General features: G+C 33.9%; 1 protein-coding gene and 1 long non-coding RNA gene across 14 annotated transcripts; one reads left to right on the top strand and one right to left on the bottom strand.

The window, feature by feature from the left end:
- Positions 1-3,892: 3,892 nt before the first annotated feature.
- LOC18447335 (uncharacterized) lies at positions 3,893-15,042 on the top strand. 13 transcript variants are annotated; one of them, XM_088871169.1, is made up of 16 exons: positions 3,893-4,347; positions 5,220-5,318; positions 5,472-6,024; positions 6,260-6,450; positions 7,178-7,354; positions 7,918-8,018; positions 8,509-8,577; positions 8,769-8,809; positions 8,985-9,133; positions 10,658-10,894; positions 11,061-11,096; positions 11,207-11,853; positions 12,489-12,557; positions 12,733-12,773; positions 12,947-13,507; positions 14,430-15,042. In XM_088871169.1, the coding sequence occupies exons 1-9, from the start codon at positions 4,180-4,182 to the stop codon at positions 9,056-9,058; spliced, it is 1,473 nt and encodes a 490-aa protein (XP_088727295.1). In that variant the 5' UTR covers positions 3,893-4,179; the 3' UTR covers positions 9,059-9,133; positions 10,658-10,894; positions 11,061-11,096; positions 11,207-11,853; positions 12,489-12,557; positions 12,733-12,773; positions 12,947-13,507; positions 14,430-15,042. The 13 variants fall into 13 exon arrangements, with proteins under 13 accessions (XP_088727295.1, XP_088727297.1, XP_088727303.1 ...); XM_088871171.1 differs by having other exon boundaries at positions 12,489-12,606; XM_088871177.1 differs by having other exon boundaries at positions 7,146-7,354.
- LOC148781211 (uncharacterized) lies at positions 10,548-11,982 on the bottom strand. The gene is made up of 2 exons (XR_016058849.1): positions 11,590-11,982; positions 10,548-11,435 (listed from the first exon to the last, which is right to left on the bottom strand). It is a non-coding gene; the product is annotated as an uncharacterized LOC148781211 (long non-coding RNA).
- Positions 15,043-15,333: the final 291 nt, after the last annotated feature.

Genomic DNA, 15,333 nt, shown 5'->3' with positions numbered 1-15,333 from the left:
ATTTTCGGTTTTTGAACGACGGATTTTTTTAAAAAAATTTGATTTTTGAAAAGCCGAATTTGGAAAACGGAATTTTTTAAATATCAGTATTATGTAACAATATTTAAACTTGAGGTTGAATTAGCTTTTTTATTATCATGATACCTCTATACTTTCACGAGAAGGATTTGAATCCCCCCATACACAATCTATTTTTTAATAAAAAATGGATGTTTTTTATTTTATTGAAAAACAAAAACAAAGCATCATCATGGAATGGGTGTGGCTTTTCGGTTATCATGCATGCCTCTATACTTTCATGTCAAGGGTTCAAATCTTGCAATATGCAATCTAATTTTCTTAATAAAAAATAGAATTTTTTATTTTATTAAAAAGCAATAAAAAAAGCCCCATCATAGAATCGACATCGATTCACCTTTTAAACAAGGGTGTGGTTTCTATAAGGTTGCAACCTTAAACAATCCAATGAAGGTGCACCTCCAAATTTTATCATAATATGTAATTTCGATGTAAAAAATTATTAGGATTACTTTAAAATCTATTTTCATATCTAATTATAAAATTTTAAATTCCAAAAATGGTTAAAATCAAGTAGATCTATAAACATATGAAAATCTTGTAAATGAACGGTCTAGATAATGTGTTGCAATATGCATTATTTTTGGGACTCAAAATCTTTTTTTTTTCATATTCATACATCTAGTTATCGAGATGATCAATTAGAGGGTTTTTCAACATTAAAACAACTTTTTCTGATGGATTCTTAGGGTGCATCTATAATTCTACATTTTAAGGTTGCAACCTTATATAAACTTTTTCCTTTAAATAATATTAATAGAAGTGGGTATAGTAGGTGTATATATAGAGTAATGATTTCATGCAATCGGTTGTATTATAATATAATGTAACCACATTAAAAAAGCATGTTAGAGATATTTGTTTGACGAATTTTTTTAGATGTATACTCTTTTCATTCTAAAAAATAATAAAAAAAAATGAAATTTAGAAAAAAATACCCTAAAAAGTATTTTTCTAGCCCAATTAATATAAGCCGTCAATTTTAGTGAGAAAGCCAGATATAGGCTTCAAAAGGATTTTTTTTATTCCCAAAATTTTTAGATAGTGTTATCAACATTAGATTAACAATGCTAAAAAAAAAAAAAACGTGCTTTTGAATTTGTCAAGGCCTAGATTGTGAAATTCACCGAATGGACAGTCGTGATTCATTGTTGGAGGGTACTAATGCAAATTGATTTTGTTTTTTCCATAAGATTGATTATGAGGATGAAGATAATGTGTGTGCAAATTTTGGACTCATACAAATGTCAAAAACATGGTTTTCTATAAATGTGATTGCATTATACTATGACACAACCGTTGCACGAAATCTTTGCTCGTGTATATATATATATATATATATATATATATATATATATGAGAAAAAATGAGACTAGCCCATTAGTTATGAACATATAAGGCCACATCCCTATTGATTTTGGGCTAATATGACGATCACGGATGTCCAGTAGTGTTTGAATTTTATTTATTTTTCTACAAATATAAATCACTTGAAATTTTAGGTGTGTGTTTATAACAAATAGACGAATCTTTCAAAAATATCAAAAAAATATTTTACATTAAATAAATTGATCAAAATACCCTTGAGGGGGTATTTTGATCATTTTGCTTCTCTCAAATAATTATTTTTATATTTTTATTAGGTGCATCTTGATGAGAAGTACACGTATCTAAAATTTTAAATAATTTGAATCTGTAGAAAAAAAAATACAATTCAAGCACTATCGGACATCCGTGATTGTCAGATCGGCTCAAGTTCCATCTGGGCCATTGGGCTCATATGTTCACATGAGCTAATGGGTTAATCCCATCTTTTTCCCACATATATATATATATATATATATATATATATATATATATATATATATATATATATATATATATATATATATATATATATATATATATATATATATATATATAAGCAATGATTTCATGCGACCGTTGTATAGTAATATATTGCAACAACCTTAAAAAATTATCTTATGGCCATTTGTTTGATCCAAAATTTGAAATATACTATCTTTTCATTCTATTGAACAATTACAAACAATAAAAAACTGAAAACACAACCTAGAAAGTAATTTTTTAGCCCAATTAACATAGGCCGTTCATTTTGGTGAGATGCTTAGATCTAGGCTTTAGAATGATTTTTTCATTTCCAAATTTTTTGGATGGCGTTATTATCATTAGATGAACAATGTTAAAAATGAAAAAAATGATTTTAAGTTTATAAAGGCCAAGATCTTGAAATTCATAAAATGAATGGTCTAGATTCGTTTTTGGAAAGGGACTCGTTTTGACTATATCTAGGGTTCAAATTGAACTTTATTTTTGGGGAGATTGATTATTGAGATGAAGAGAGTGTGTGTGCAAAATTTGAGGTCATACAAATACCACAAACATGGTTTTCTATAAGTGTCATTGCATTATACTGTGATACAATTGTTGCATTGGATCATTGCTATATATATATAAGTGATTTGGATTTGTAGAAAAAAAAATTAAAATTCAAATGCGAATGAGGTCATGACCGTCAGATCGACCTAGATTCATTCTAAGCCATTGGGCTTATATGTTCATATGCCCTAGTGGGCTAATCCCTGCTTTTTCCATATATATATATATATATATATATATATATGGCATGTGTATTTAGAATATATATTTTTTAATATTTCTTCAAATGTTTTTTGTTACGTTCTAGGCTTAAACACAAACTAGGTTGGGTTTGGGTCCAAGTTTTGGACTAGATGGATCGCGTCCAAGTCCAAAACCTTGGACTTGAGTTGGCCCATGTCGAGTCCATGTCCGGGTTGGGTTGGATGCGACCCGATCCATTGTCACCTCTATCTATGGAGTATGAAATCTTGTGACTAAAAATAAAATCGCGCATATATGAGTCAAAGAGAGAAACCCCTTGCACGATAATTAATTTTGTTCGGTATTATTAATATGAATGAAGTTTCTATAGGGCATAGGCTTTATGAAAAAAAGTTCTAAAAAATACTTTGGAATTAGGAAATATATATGAATGCTCTAAAATCAATTTTCATCAACGATTATGAAATTTATAGCTTAGAATATATTATAGATTTTGCATATTTGTTTACACTTGAAAATTGATAGTCTAGATAGAGGGAAAGTATTTAATGAGACCATTTACCTTTGCTACAAGGCGGTTACAATTAATCTTGACACTTGGATGTGAAATTGGGTGGTTGCATTTATTTCGTTGACCAAACTCAAAGTTTAATAGAAAATTTCTCGAAATTTATGATACACCCAAGCTATGAGATTTCACATTGTAAGTAATTGTGACCATCTTATATGGTCTCATTGTATACAATCCCCTAGATAAATGTATTACAATATACACTATTTTAAAAGCTTCAAATCTTACCATAATAGTTTCAAAGGTGTTTATTTTTAAGTTTTGGGATGAGGCTTTACTCATTCGGACTAGGCTGCAGCACTATCTAAACATTTCTCTATTAAAATTGGACGCGGCTAACATGCGGCCGAGCCCTCACATGTAGAAATGCATGCCCCTTAATAAATTTATTTTTGAAATTAAAATTTGATCCTAACTTTCAAAGAATATATAATATTTAACATGGAGATCATGAGTATGAAAAAATAAACAAATCTTGAAAATTGAAATAATAATTTAAATAAAAAAACATTTAGACCATTTCAATTATTTTTAAATGGACCACCTATTTGCATCCATATTCAAGATGGATGCTTTATGCATTTGGACCGCATATTGTACAAATGCGGTCCAGCCCCGCATGAAACAATTGTTATTCAAATTTGATAGATACAGAGCCCCTGTGGATTCAATTGCAACTCTAAAGCGTATAGAGAGAAAGAGCCATTGAACCTGTTGACTTAATTGCTAGAGAGAGAGAGACAGGTTTCCAAAATATATGTCCTGATCGAGAGTTCTTCAGCATTTCTTCATATGCATTGCACGAATGTCTTTCATTAACAAACCCATCACATTTTGGGCTCTTATATTAAAATTGGTTGTAATGGTTTATTGAATATATTGGCCCTTTTTAGGGTTTTCTTCGTTCTAGTTTAATTTTTTAGGCAATGGGTTGGACCCATCCTGAAATCTCTCTAGAAGAGCTCATGAATTTGGTTAAAGGGTTTATAGATATTGTGATTCTGGCTTCCGGGTACCAATCCTCTGGTCTTCATGCTCATTGGGACGCAGAGAATATCAAGAAAGCCTTGCAATGGGGTCTCTTCTTTGAAAATGTAGGTTCGTTCTCCTGGTTTCCCATTGATATCTCCTTTTATTTAACTTGGTTTTGATTCTTTTACGTATTATTGAGCTGAGTTCCTTGCCATTCAAGCAAATTTACAACCTAGAATAATTATCATCCTCATTGTATTCTCTTCTATTCTTATAGTTGTTTTAAATGTTTGGGAGATCTATTTAAGATAATATGACGTTTGAAATGTTGATATGTGGTGTTTAACTCCCATGATAGTGTTCTCAAGGTTTATTTGTTACCCATCTCTGCTAAATTGGCATTAGAATCTCAATGTATCCATTCTTATCATGACAATGGTGACACTAAATATGGATTTTGCTAATCTTAATAGTTTACATTCTCCAATAGTTGATACTAACCCCATGTTAGTTATTTTTCTACCCTAAGATTTGTTGTAAAATACCTCTATTCATGAGAGGGTGTTTTAAGAGAGGATGAAATCATATAACTTACCTCTATAAATGAAAACAATCTGGAGGAATTTTTTGGAAGGGAGTTGTCCCTTCTTCATGATTCATCATTTTATCAATGGTGATGACCCCAAAGTTCTATTGGTTTCTTATATTCCATTGGATTATAGAGTACATTCTCAATGGGTAAGCTGATAGGAGTGGTGATTGTATTTGAATATATATTTTTGATAATTCAATGTAGGGTTAACGTCCACATATTATTATTCTAATCATAGTTATGTGGTTCATGATCTGCTTTCTAGTTCAGGCTTCCTATTTCGCATCTCATGCATTTATATGAAGTGTAAATTTGTTCTTTACTTGTTTTGGTTTTTTCATTTGTTGGTGGTTGCTGTAATAGGTAGTTTACAATTCTGATTGTCATTTGGCATATTTGTAGGTTTTGAAAAAGATACCTGATTCAGGTGACTATACAGAATCAATGAAGGAACTTGATTTGGCTTTATCTGAACTGACTTCTAATCCTTTCTTCCCCCAGGTAGTAAACACTAAATGATTTCGTGGAAAAGATTGTGAAACCTCATTGTCATTTCTATATATGCAGCTATATGAACATATTATATGACATATTAAACCTCTTATCTCCCGAGGGATTTACTCTTATCATATTTTTTGATACTTTGCCTTTCAGGCCCTCATGCATTTATCATCTTCCGCTCTTTTAAGAGCAAGGGAACTAGTTCTACGACATCTATTACACACCCTTCCTTTGAGGGACGAACAGCTGACTGCCCTTCTAATTGCAACAGTTGAGATGGATCTTGAAGATATCAAAACTAAAACAGAAGGCGACCCCCTGAATGCATTTATTGACTTGTTGATGGTGTCAAAATCATCCAAGATTCCAAATAAAGAATCCCAAAATCCATTTCTATCACATGGGGTTTCTTCTGATTGCCAGGCTATGGAAGATAGCAAGGGGAGAAATGCTGGAATTCTCAATATCAGTGGTCTAACTCCTGAATTGCCCAGTGATGTTTTTAGCACTGATGCGAATGGAAAACCATCTGCTGATAATTGCAAGATTGTTATTGAAGAAGTATTGAAAAAGCATGCTGCAGTTTCATGCGTGTCCTCAATTGAGGTGGCCTTGGGTCTTCTCTCAGAAAGTGTTAAAAAGAAGACTGTGATTTATGATGCTAGCAGCATATGGGTGTCTGATGGAAGCGATCGAATAAAAGAAGGTTTATGTTCTTTCTTATTGACAATTGTATTCTATTGGTTTTCTTCACTTCTTCACCTTGTCTGTTAGTTGACTAGAAAGTTTCTTGTTGTTTCATGAACCGTACTGTTCCCAACACTTTCTAATACTTTTGACTAAAGAAGAAAATAATTCTTGTGATTTTAATGAATTTGGCTTAGTGCCATTTGAAGTTCCATAATGTGTGTTTCTTTTCTTTATTTTGGCATGGATTGAAGGTACTTTGACAGGTAGTGTAAGAAACCAGTGGAAATCATCAGGCCTGGCATATTTGCTGGACAAGAGGACTCTTAACTTGGTCTCTGGATCGAGCATGATATTCTGTGCACCTAAGGTGCAGTGGTCTAAAGTGTTGGATTCTTTGAAAGGTTTTTCAGAAGCCTATGATGAGAATTTGAAGAACATACTTGTAAGTTTGCATCATTAATATATCAACATCCCTACTGTTCTTTGAGCAAAAAATTCACATTTAGATTCTAAAATCCTGTTTATCTCTGAGATAAAACACATGTTGCCTCTCAACATTTACCATTAATATCTCTTCATCAAAAAAAAAAAACATTTACCATTAATATGGCGTATGAATTTTCAAATTTTTTTGTTAGGTCAAACATTTCAGAGAGTTAAAAGACACCTATTGTAATTTCTTGTGTTTTGCTGAATTGATGATGGCTTAGGTTTTTATATATTCATGATTTTGTAGGAAATTTAGTAAATAGCTAGTATGCGATGCTGAGGCACAAGTAAAAAGAATCTAGAGATAAGCTTGACAGAACCTCCAAATACTTACATGTCCCTGATGAGGATATCTTGAACAAATCTATTTTTTTGTTTATTTTTGTCACTTCATCCAGATGTTGATGAATTTAAATTGGGGCCTATTAGTTGATTATGAACATGTTATATGAATGCTTCCACATTTTTAGGATAAGGTCTACTCTTATTGCTTAGTTTTCTTTCATGATGGATCATTGCTTTTTATGATAACCAATATCTTCACTTCCAATTCACCTTACTTGGTTTCATATTATTTTAGTGGATTCATTACATATCTCTCATTTTTGTTTTGATTGGGGAAGTAGTTTTTATTTATGTATATTGCAGAGTTGGTAGTAATACAACACAAGTTACAACAGGAACTTTCTTTATTGGGCTTAGTTGCAGACAAATGGAGTTCCTTAATTGAGCAATCCATGTCACTTCCCTTAGATGGTATTTCTATCTCAAAAATGTACTTTGAGGTGCTTAATTTACATGCATGTGGAGACAAATATCAGTCTTCGACTTCTAAAGTGAAAACAGCGAATTCCAAGGTACTGGTTTGGCCTTTTGGAATTGTCAACTGGATTTTCTTACTTCCTAGTTTTTCCTATTTTAATCTTCTTTTCAAAGCGTAAGGTGTTGATGATTGTAACACTGCATCCCAAGTTTGAATTGTAACGCTGATTGTCCAAAACAAAAAAATTTAAATTCTCGCTTTAAAAGGTTTTCCTGATGCAATGCTTACATCATGATACTTGCAGCTTCTCTCTCTCTCTCTCTCTCTCTCTCTCTCTCTCTCTCTCTCTCTTATTTGAAAGAAGTCATCCAAGTCCTGCAACCTGTGCTATCTGCCACTGGTTTCTGTCATAGTTGATTGACTGGTCTGATTTTTTCTTGCACCTAACAGATTACCATTTGAGAAACCTGTATAATGGTAGCTTTGATTCTATTATTCATCGTATATGAACAAGCAATCAAGTTAACCAATATTCGTCATCATTATAGGACTTTATTATGTATCGTACCCTGTTTTTTTGTGTATCTTCCTTGTAAATTAAGGAATTAATTTTGTTTGAGTCTTACGATTTTCTGATTGTTGCTATTCATGAATCAGGAAAACGATGTTCTTGACTACTTATCACTTTTCTTGAACTCTTGGCCTTGTCTTTTATGGAGAATACCCCCAATCCTTCCAGCAGCTGCAATTCCTTTATGGTTAGTCTTTATTTTCCTCTTCTGGTAGTATGTGTGAAATCTTTCTTTTGTTCTATTGCCGGATTTGTTGTTTGCAGACTTGAAACTCAACCTTGATATTGCAAGGTTGATTGACATGGTCATTGGTTTCACCAAGTAATGTAAGGCATGATTTAGAAATACAAAATAGCTTAATCTAAAAACTGAAAATGTAGCAAATAAGAAAATGAGGCAGAGAGGAATATTCTGGGAAAGAGGAAAGGTATTAGGGGAGAGAGAGAGAGAGAGAGACCTGTTCATTACATTGAAATGGCATTTGCAGTTTAAAAATTATTTTGGTAATGGGAGAGAAAGGAGGATATTATGTTAAATTTGTGGGTCTATGCTTGTGATATGCATTTTAATTTTAGTTGTCAAACTTAATATTTAAACATTTAACAAGACGGATTTGTAGTTACTTTAAAAAAGAATATAATTGTCATTCTTCTTGTCTTTATGGTTGGCATTATAGGTCAGAGTTATTCAATCTTTATGTGGGTGAAATAGAAAGGCAGATCAATAAAGATTCACCATCAATCAGGTTATTAATATGCCTCCTTTTGAGGCCTCTTATTTCTTTGGGAGTCCAATATTTGTTGAACAAGGTTTCAATACTTATGACTGAGTTCATTTTTTTCATAATCATCTCAGAAGATTTCTTTGGGAGTCCAATATTTGTTGAACAAGGTTTCAATACTTATGACTCATTTCATTTTTTTCATAATCTCTCAGAAGATGCGATTGCCATCCAGTTGGAAAGGAACACACAACTTGTAAGTTTTTGTATCTTTCAGCAAAAAAAAATAAAAAATAAAAGAAGAATACCATGATGAACATTTTACAATCTGCATTATTTCTTTTGGAAAGAGGATCACTCATTTCACATATGCTCTTCTTTCATTTTTTGGAGGATGCTTACATAACATGCATTTCTTGTGATAAATGCAGGTGAAATTGCAGAAAGGATTTGGTATCTCTATATTTTCCATATCAACCTTCGAGATTGGGTCAACATTCGATAATAGCAACATGATTCTGGCTTGTGCTGCACTCTTTGGTCAATGGTCAAGATTAATTGTGACTACCTTGTACAAAAGGTAAATGGTCTCATTCTGTGCTTCTCCTTTAATAACATGTACATATAAAATGTACAACTCGAATTTGAAAAGAAACATTCATTTATCGGATTTGAAGTGTTTATCAATTTTGTATATCTTGCAGGCAAGCCTTTGCTTCATTGTCTTGTTACGAAGTTTTCTTCTTCATTTATCGAATTTGAAGTGTGTTGCTGACATACTGAACTTTTATTAAATTTATGTTCTGCATTTGAATTTAGATTGTAAAATTTCAAACCAGCTTGCATGGTGCTTAATTTGATGGTGAATCTATCGTCCCAGAGATTCGCCCATAGGCGTTACGTAGTGGCTTCATATATATATATATATATATATATATATATATATATATATATATATATATTAAAGACCTGGATTTTTAGGCCGACTTTCCCGTAATAGTTAAGGTTCCATCTTTTGGTGGGTGCCTCTACTGGAAATTATGGTTTTATAATGTGCAGTGTGTTCAAATTGTTTTGTTTTCAATTTATTTCATTAAGCTACATTTGATTCAGAAAGGCGGATTATAACTCATTAGATCAAGATGCATGAGAATCACATCTCAAGTAATGTGATGCATTCCATGATATTTATAGCTTATTTTTATTTGGCTCCTCTTTAACTATAAAATTCATGATCTTATTCTTTCTTTTACAGTGATTTGTTTCACATTTCTTATGTGCAGTTATTTCACATTTCTAATGTGTGCACGAATTGTATCTATGAATTTGCTAACTCCAAATAGTTGGGATAAGGCTCGGATGATGATGATGATGTCGATGAATTATAGCTTCTATTTTGTGAAATTCTTTGATATCTTTATGTAATTGAACTGCTTCTGAACTTATAAGCTCCCAAGTACCACTAATAGTTGCCATATGGTATTGGATTCAAGAGTCCTTACCTTCCTTTATGTAATCTCAATTTGGTAGTCCAAGTATTTATCAATTTTGTATATCCTGCAGGCAAGCATTTGCTTCATTGTCTTGTTACAAAGTTATCTTCTTCATTTATTGGATCTGAAGTGTGTTGCTGACGTACTGAACTTTTACTAAATTTTTGTTCTGCATTTGAATTTAGATTGTAAAATTTCAAACCAGCTTGCATGGTGCTTAATTTGATGGTGTCTAAGCAAGGGTGTCTTTGGCATTTCATGTTTTTATACTCAGTTTCCATTGGGGTTTGATATTGTTATCATATTTTTTCTTGTTACACATTACCACTTGGTTTATAATCTATGTATACGACTTCTTGCTATAGGGAATTTGATCTTTTTTGTAAATTTTTAATGTTTAGTAACCTATGTGCATTCACGTGTTTTGTATATGTAGAGGGAGGAATTGTCTCCTGTCCTTACTTACATTCAACCCCTATTTGTCAGCCTTATAGAGTCATGTTTTATTTTTTTTCTACTGATTCTTAGAATGAATTGTTTGATTGTCAGCCTTATAGAGTCATGTTTTATAATTGTTCTACTGATTCTTAAAATGATTTGTTTGATATTAGCTGAAGGGAAAGGAAGGGTGTTTTGTGGCCTTTCTAGGACGGTCCAGAGATTCAATTATGGTTCCAGTGAAATTTCATATGGCTTTGGAAGCAATGGGAAACATTGGCATTCCTCCCAAAGCTGTAACACCTGTCCTTAAAAATCTCTTGAAGTTTTATGATGATAATTGGGTGCTTATGAAAGAAGAAAATTATAGAGTTCTTGCAGATGCTATCTTTGTAGCACAGGAGACCAAGGTGCAAATTCAATTAACATTCTTAATTACTTTTCCAGTCTGACTTCCATTTTTTCTTTGGTTGATTCCCATTTGATCACAAAAATGACATTTGGGATAAAGAATTTTTGGAATGACCAATCAATAGTGATATGTTTCTTTATTAACTTGCTGATTTTTTTAAGCAGAAGCAAGAAAGAAAGAGGAAAGCTGAGAAAATTGATGTATGTCAGCCATCCTTGCCTTACGACTGTTTGCTTCACTTTTTATCTTGAGAACTCTTTTATCTCTGTTTCCTTTTATTTATGTGTTTTGGTATTTATCCTTTGATCAGAGAGAAGATGATAGGAACAAGGAAATTGAGAGAGATGAGACAATGCCTACACCACGTACACGTTCTCGCTTGAGGATAGAAGAGCCATCTTCACCATTCCTGAGAACTGAAGAGCCTGTTGCTTCACCCTTGAGATTAGAAAAGCCTCCGGCAGCATGCACAACTCATTCTGGTTTTGGAGTTGGTGAAAGCTCTTCAAAAGAACCTAAACGTGTACCATCTGCTTGCCCTGCAAGTGGTGAGGACATGGAAACTAATAAAATCTGAGGAGCCTGATTTGCCGTGTACTAATTTGGGGCAAGAAAAGGCAGCAAATGAGGCAGTTCCTAGCACCAAAAGGTGCTTAAAAATGCCTAAGATTGAACCAGGCATTGAACCCTTACCTGATGCGTCTAACGCAAGGGAACCTTACGATGATGGTTCCCCCCCATTGGATAAGAGGTCTCCTGCAAAACCAAAGTCTCCTTGTGATAGGTATATGCATATTGAGAAACCAAAGGATCGTGTTGATCATGACAATATGCCTAATCATCACAGTAAGAGTCCATGCCAGCTGAACACTGAGGGATTGCCTAGTTGTTTCCAGCAAGTGGAGTTTGAGGTTCCTATTGCAGGGATCCCACCACTGTTCTCTAATGTATCTGATGGTACCCACTGTGTGAAATCTTTCTTTTTTTCTATTGCCGGATTTGTTGTTTGCAGACTTGAAACTCAACCTTGATATTGCAAGGTTGATTGACATGGTCATTGGTTTCACCAAGTAATGTAAGGCATGATTTAGAAATACAAAATAGCTTAATCTAAAAACTGAAAATGTAGCAAATAAGAAAATGAGGAAGAGAGAAATATTCTGGGAAAGAGGAAAGGTATTAGGGGAGAGAGAGAGACAGAGAAGCGCGGGGTGGGAGGGGCGGGGGGCGGGGGGCGGGAGGGGGGGGGGGGGGGGGGGGGTGTGGCGTGGGGGGTGTTTCAACATGATTATGGCTTGCGCAGAGAGAGAGGGTCAACACAATTATGGTAGGCCGGCACATACAGAGGGAGGGATGGCGCTGCAAGAGAGGACCTGTTCATTACATGGAAATGGCATTTGCAGTTTAAAAATTATTTTGGTAATGGGAGAGAAAGGAGGATATTATGTTAAATTTGTGGGTCTATGCTTGTAATATGCATTTTAATTTTAGTTGTCAAACTTAATATTTAAATATTTAACAAGACGGATTTGTAGTTACTTTAAAAAAGAATATAATTGTCATTCTTCTTGTCTTTATGGTTGGCATTATAGGTCAGAGTTATTCAATCTTTATGTGGGTGAAATAGAAAGGCAGATCAATAAAGATTCTCCATCAATCAGGTTATTGAGGCCTCTTATTTCTTTGGGAGTCCAATATTTTTTGAACAAGGTTTCAATACTTATGACTGATTTCATTTTTTTAATAACCTCTCAGAAGATTTCTTTGGGAGTCCAATATTTGTTGAACAAGGTTTCAATACTTATGACTGACTTCATTTTTTTCATAATCTCTCAGAAGATGCGATTGCCATCCAGTTGGAAAGGAACACACAACTTGTAAGTTTTTGTATCTTTCAGGGAAAAAAAATAAAAAATAAAAGAAGAATACCATGATGAACATTTTACAATCTGCATTATTTCTTTGGGAAATAGAATCACTCATTTCACATATGCTCTTCTTCCTTTTTGGAGGATGGTTACATAACATGCATTTCTTGTGATAAATGCAGGTGAAATTGCAGAAAGGATTTGGTATCTCTATATTTTCCATATCAACCTTCGAGATTGGGTCAAGATTCGATAATAGCAACATGATTCTGGCTTCTGCTGCACTCTTTGGTCAATATTGAGGAGAATAAGGAAAGTATTTTCCCTTAAGTTTGAGGGGTCCTGTAAAAGGATTAGTTGGTCGGTTAGCTTCTGTCCTCAAAAGGTGTTTATATTTGAAGTTGGGATAGCCCAGTCTTGTATGGGTAGATTAAAAGCAACAATATACAGGTCAAATACGCCACAAAAAGGTCAAAACCACTTAAGGAGAAGTAGATCTCTAAATTTTCTCTGTTTCTTTATTTCTCTCTCTCTCTCTTTCTCTCTCTCTTTCTACACACACCCCCATGTATGCGCACACATGGCTTTGATTCTCCATATCCCCAGTCATAGGACCTAATGATTAAGAAGAGATGAATTATGAACTTTGTTATTTTGTGATCACGGGTTTTGTTAGTGGCAGTCAATGAGGATTTGATTTTGGAAATGAAAGATCTGAGCTGATAAGATGCCAAATTTGTGAGGTAAACCTTTTGTCTCGTTGTTTATTTATTTTTCGTTTTGGCAAATTGGGGTCCATTGATCTCTTTTTAATTCAACTAATTAAGTCTAATCATATACCTTTCCCTGTCGCAAGGATTTAAAGTGAGATACCCATCTTTTCCTTTAGACATGCTTTTTATCAGGAAGTCTTAAGATTTTCAAGAAAGGGGAATGGTGGTGGGTCATATCCCATGTGTCTGGTCCTATGGGATAAAAAGGGCAAAGTGGGTTTAACCTTTAGGTTTATGGGGGATGACCAATATACCCACCCTTTCCTTTTTATAATTGACCATCATACCCTCATCTTTTTTCTTATTTCCTACAGTACCCCATGTTTTGCACAAGTAAGCACCATCTCCTCTGTTCTTTATTTAGATTTAAACATGTATTAGAAGTCTCCTATTGTTTCCACAAAATAAGTAAAACTTAATTGACTACCGGGGCATAAAAGTAGTTTTACTTGTATTAGTTCATTTTTGCAAATAGTATTGGTTTTCTTATTTTAAGAAACTAAGAGCTTAGTTATTTGCTGAATGTTGTGTGCATCAAGGTGACTGCAATGGTGCTTCAGTATTTCATAAAACCTCTGATTTATTGTGTCCTATGGCAAAAGATTGGGGCTTTTGCGGTCATATGCTAAAAAAGGTCTAGAGTTGAACAGGGATGTATTCCTAAAGGTAGTTCGTTGCATGAGTGTCGAACTACTTTACATGACACCTCTATCCACTTGTTTCAAGGTGTTGAAGATGCCCTTCCACTTTGAGTGCAGCAACTTTAGCGATAGAATTCTACCTTATCCCATTTGGACTCCATTGAGAGAGAGAGGGGGGTTAACTGTGTTTCACTTATAGCAAGTGGTGGGTTCTCAGTTTCACTTGTAGCAAGTGGTTGGTTCTTTTGCAGGTTGGGTTAAGATTGATTGGTTTGGTTTCACTTCTATAAAGAGGAAAAGAAGAAGAAGAGGGCATTCGATCACATTCATCAATATATGCCCCCCCATCTTCCTATGCTCTGTCTGCAAAGTATAGATGCAAGCCAATCTAAGAATGGCGATTTTGGAGAGAATCGCAAGGTCATTCATTTGCTGTAAGAAAAGAGGGATTGACAATGGAAGAGGAGTTACAGTGATCAGCCTTCAGCGACAAAGACCCATGACTGTGTGGGGTAATCGTGTGGTGCGATGGAGGCATTTGCTTTGGAGGGTCAAAGCAAGTTGGAGGCAAGGCATGGGAATGAGGAAGAACAAGGTGAAATTCAGTTATGATCCTTCTAGCTATTCTAGGAACTTTGATGATGGTTTGTTGTCATGGTGAAGTTTCATCACTTATGTTCAATAAACCCTTCTTTTCCAGTATTTCAGCTGCACATCCCGGCTTTTATTGCTACTCTCAATGCCATCACCATAATTACCATTGTTGGGCAAGTTAGGTGAACCGGAAAAGTGTTATTGGTTTTGGACTTGAATCCAATGTTGTAATTGTTCATATTAATAATCCCATGGTATGGTTATGAGCCTTATGCTTGTCATCACTATTGTTGTTATAATTTATTTATTATGTATTATGTATTATTATGTATTATTATTATTATTGTTATTAGTTATTGCTATTGTTAATAGGAGAAGGAAGAGGAGGGGAATGACAGTAAAGGAGGTCCCATTTATTAATGTTGTGTGAGAATTCTTACCAACCATTGGATTATACATTTGGGATTGTATGCTATAAGACCATCTACAATTGTTACAAGGAGGTCGCAACACTCTTAGCTATCAGATGTGAAATGTGATAGCATTGGGATCATCATAATT

The sequence above is a fragment of the Amborella trichopoda genome, chromosome 7, assembly GCF_054954075.1.
Source record: "Amborella trichopoda isolate Santa Cruz 75 chromosome 7, AtrichopodaSantaCruz75HAP2 v2.0, whole genome shotgun sequence".
Classification (NCBI taxonomy): domain Eukaryota; kingdom Viridiplantae; phylum Streptophyta; class Magnoliopsida; order Amborellales; family Amborellaceae; genus Amborella; species Amborella trichopoda.
Note: the sequence above shows the minus strand (reverse complement) of the source record. Positions and strands in the feature narration are given on the sequence as shown.

Coding starts and splice junctions, on each gene's coding strand:
- LOC18447335 (XM_088871170.1), top strand. CDS start 4,180: ATGGGTTGGACCCATCCTGAAATCTCTCTAGAAGAGCTCATGAATTTG. Junction 4,348..5,219: donor GGGGTCTCTTCTTTGAAAAT/GTAGGTTCGTTC, acceptor GCATATTTGTAG/GTTTTGAAAAAGATACCTGA. Junction 6,025..6,259: donor AAGCGATCGAATAAAAGAAG/GTTTATGTTCTT, acceptor CATGGATTGAAG/GTACTTTGACAGGTAGTGTA.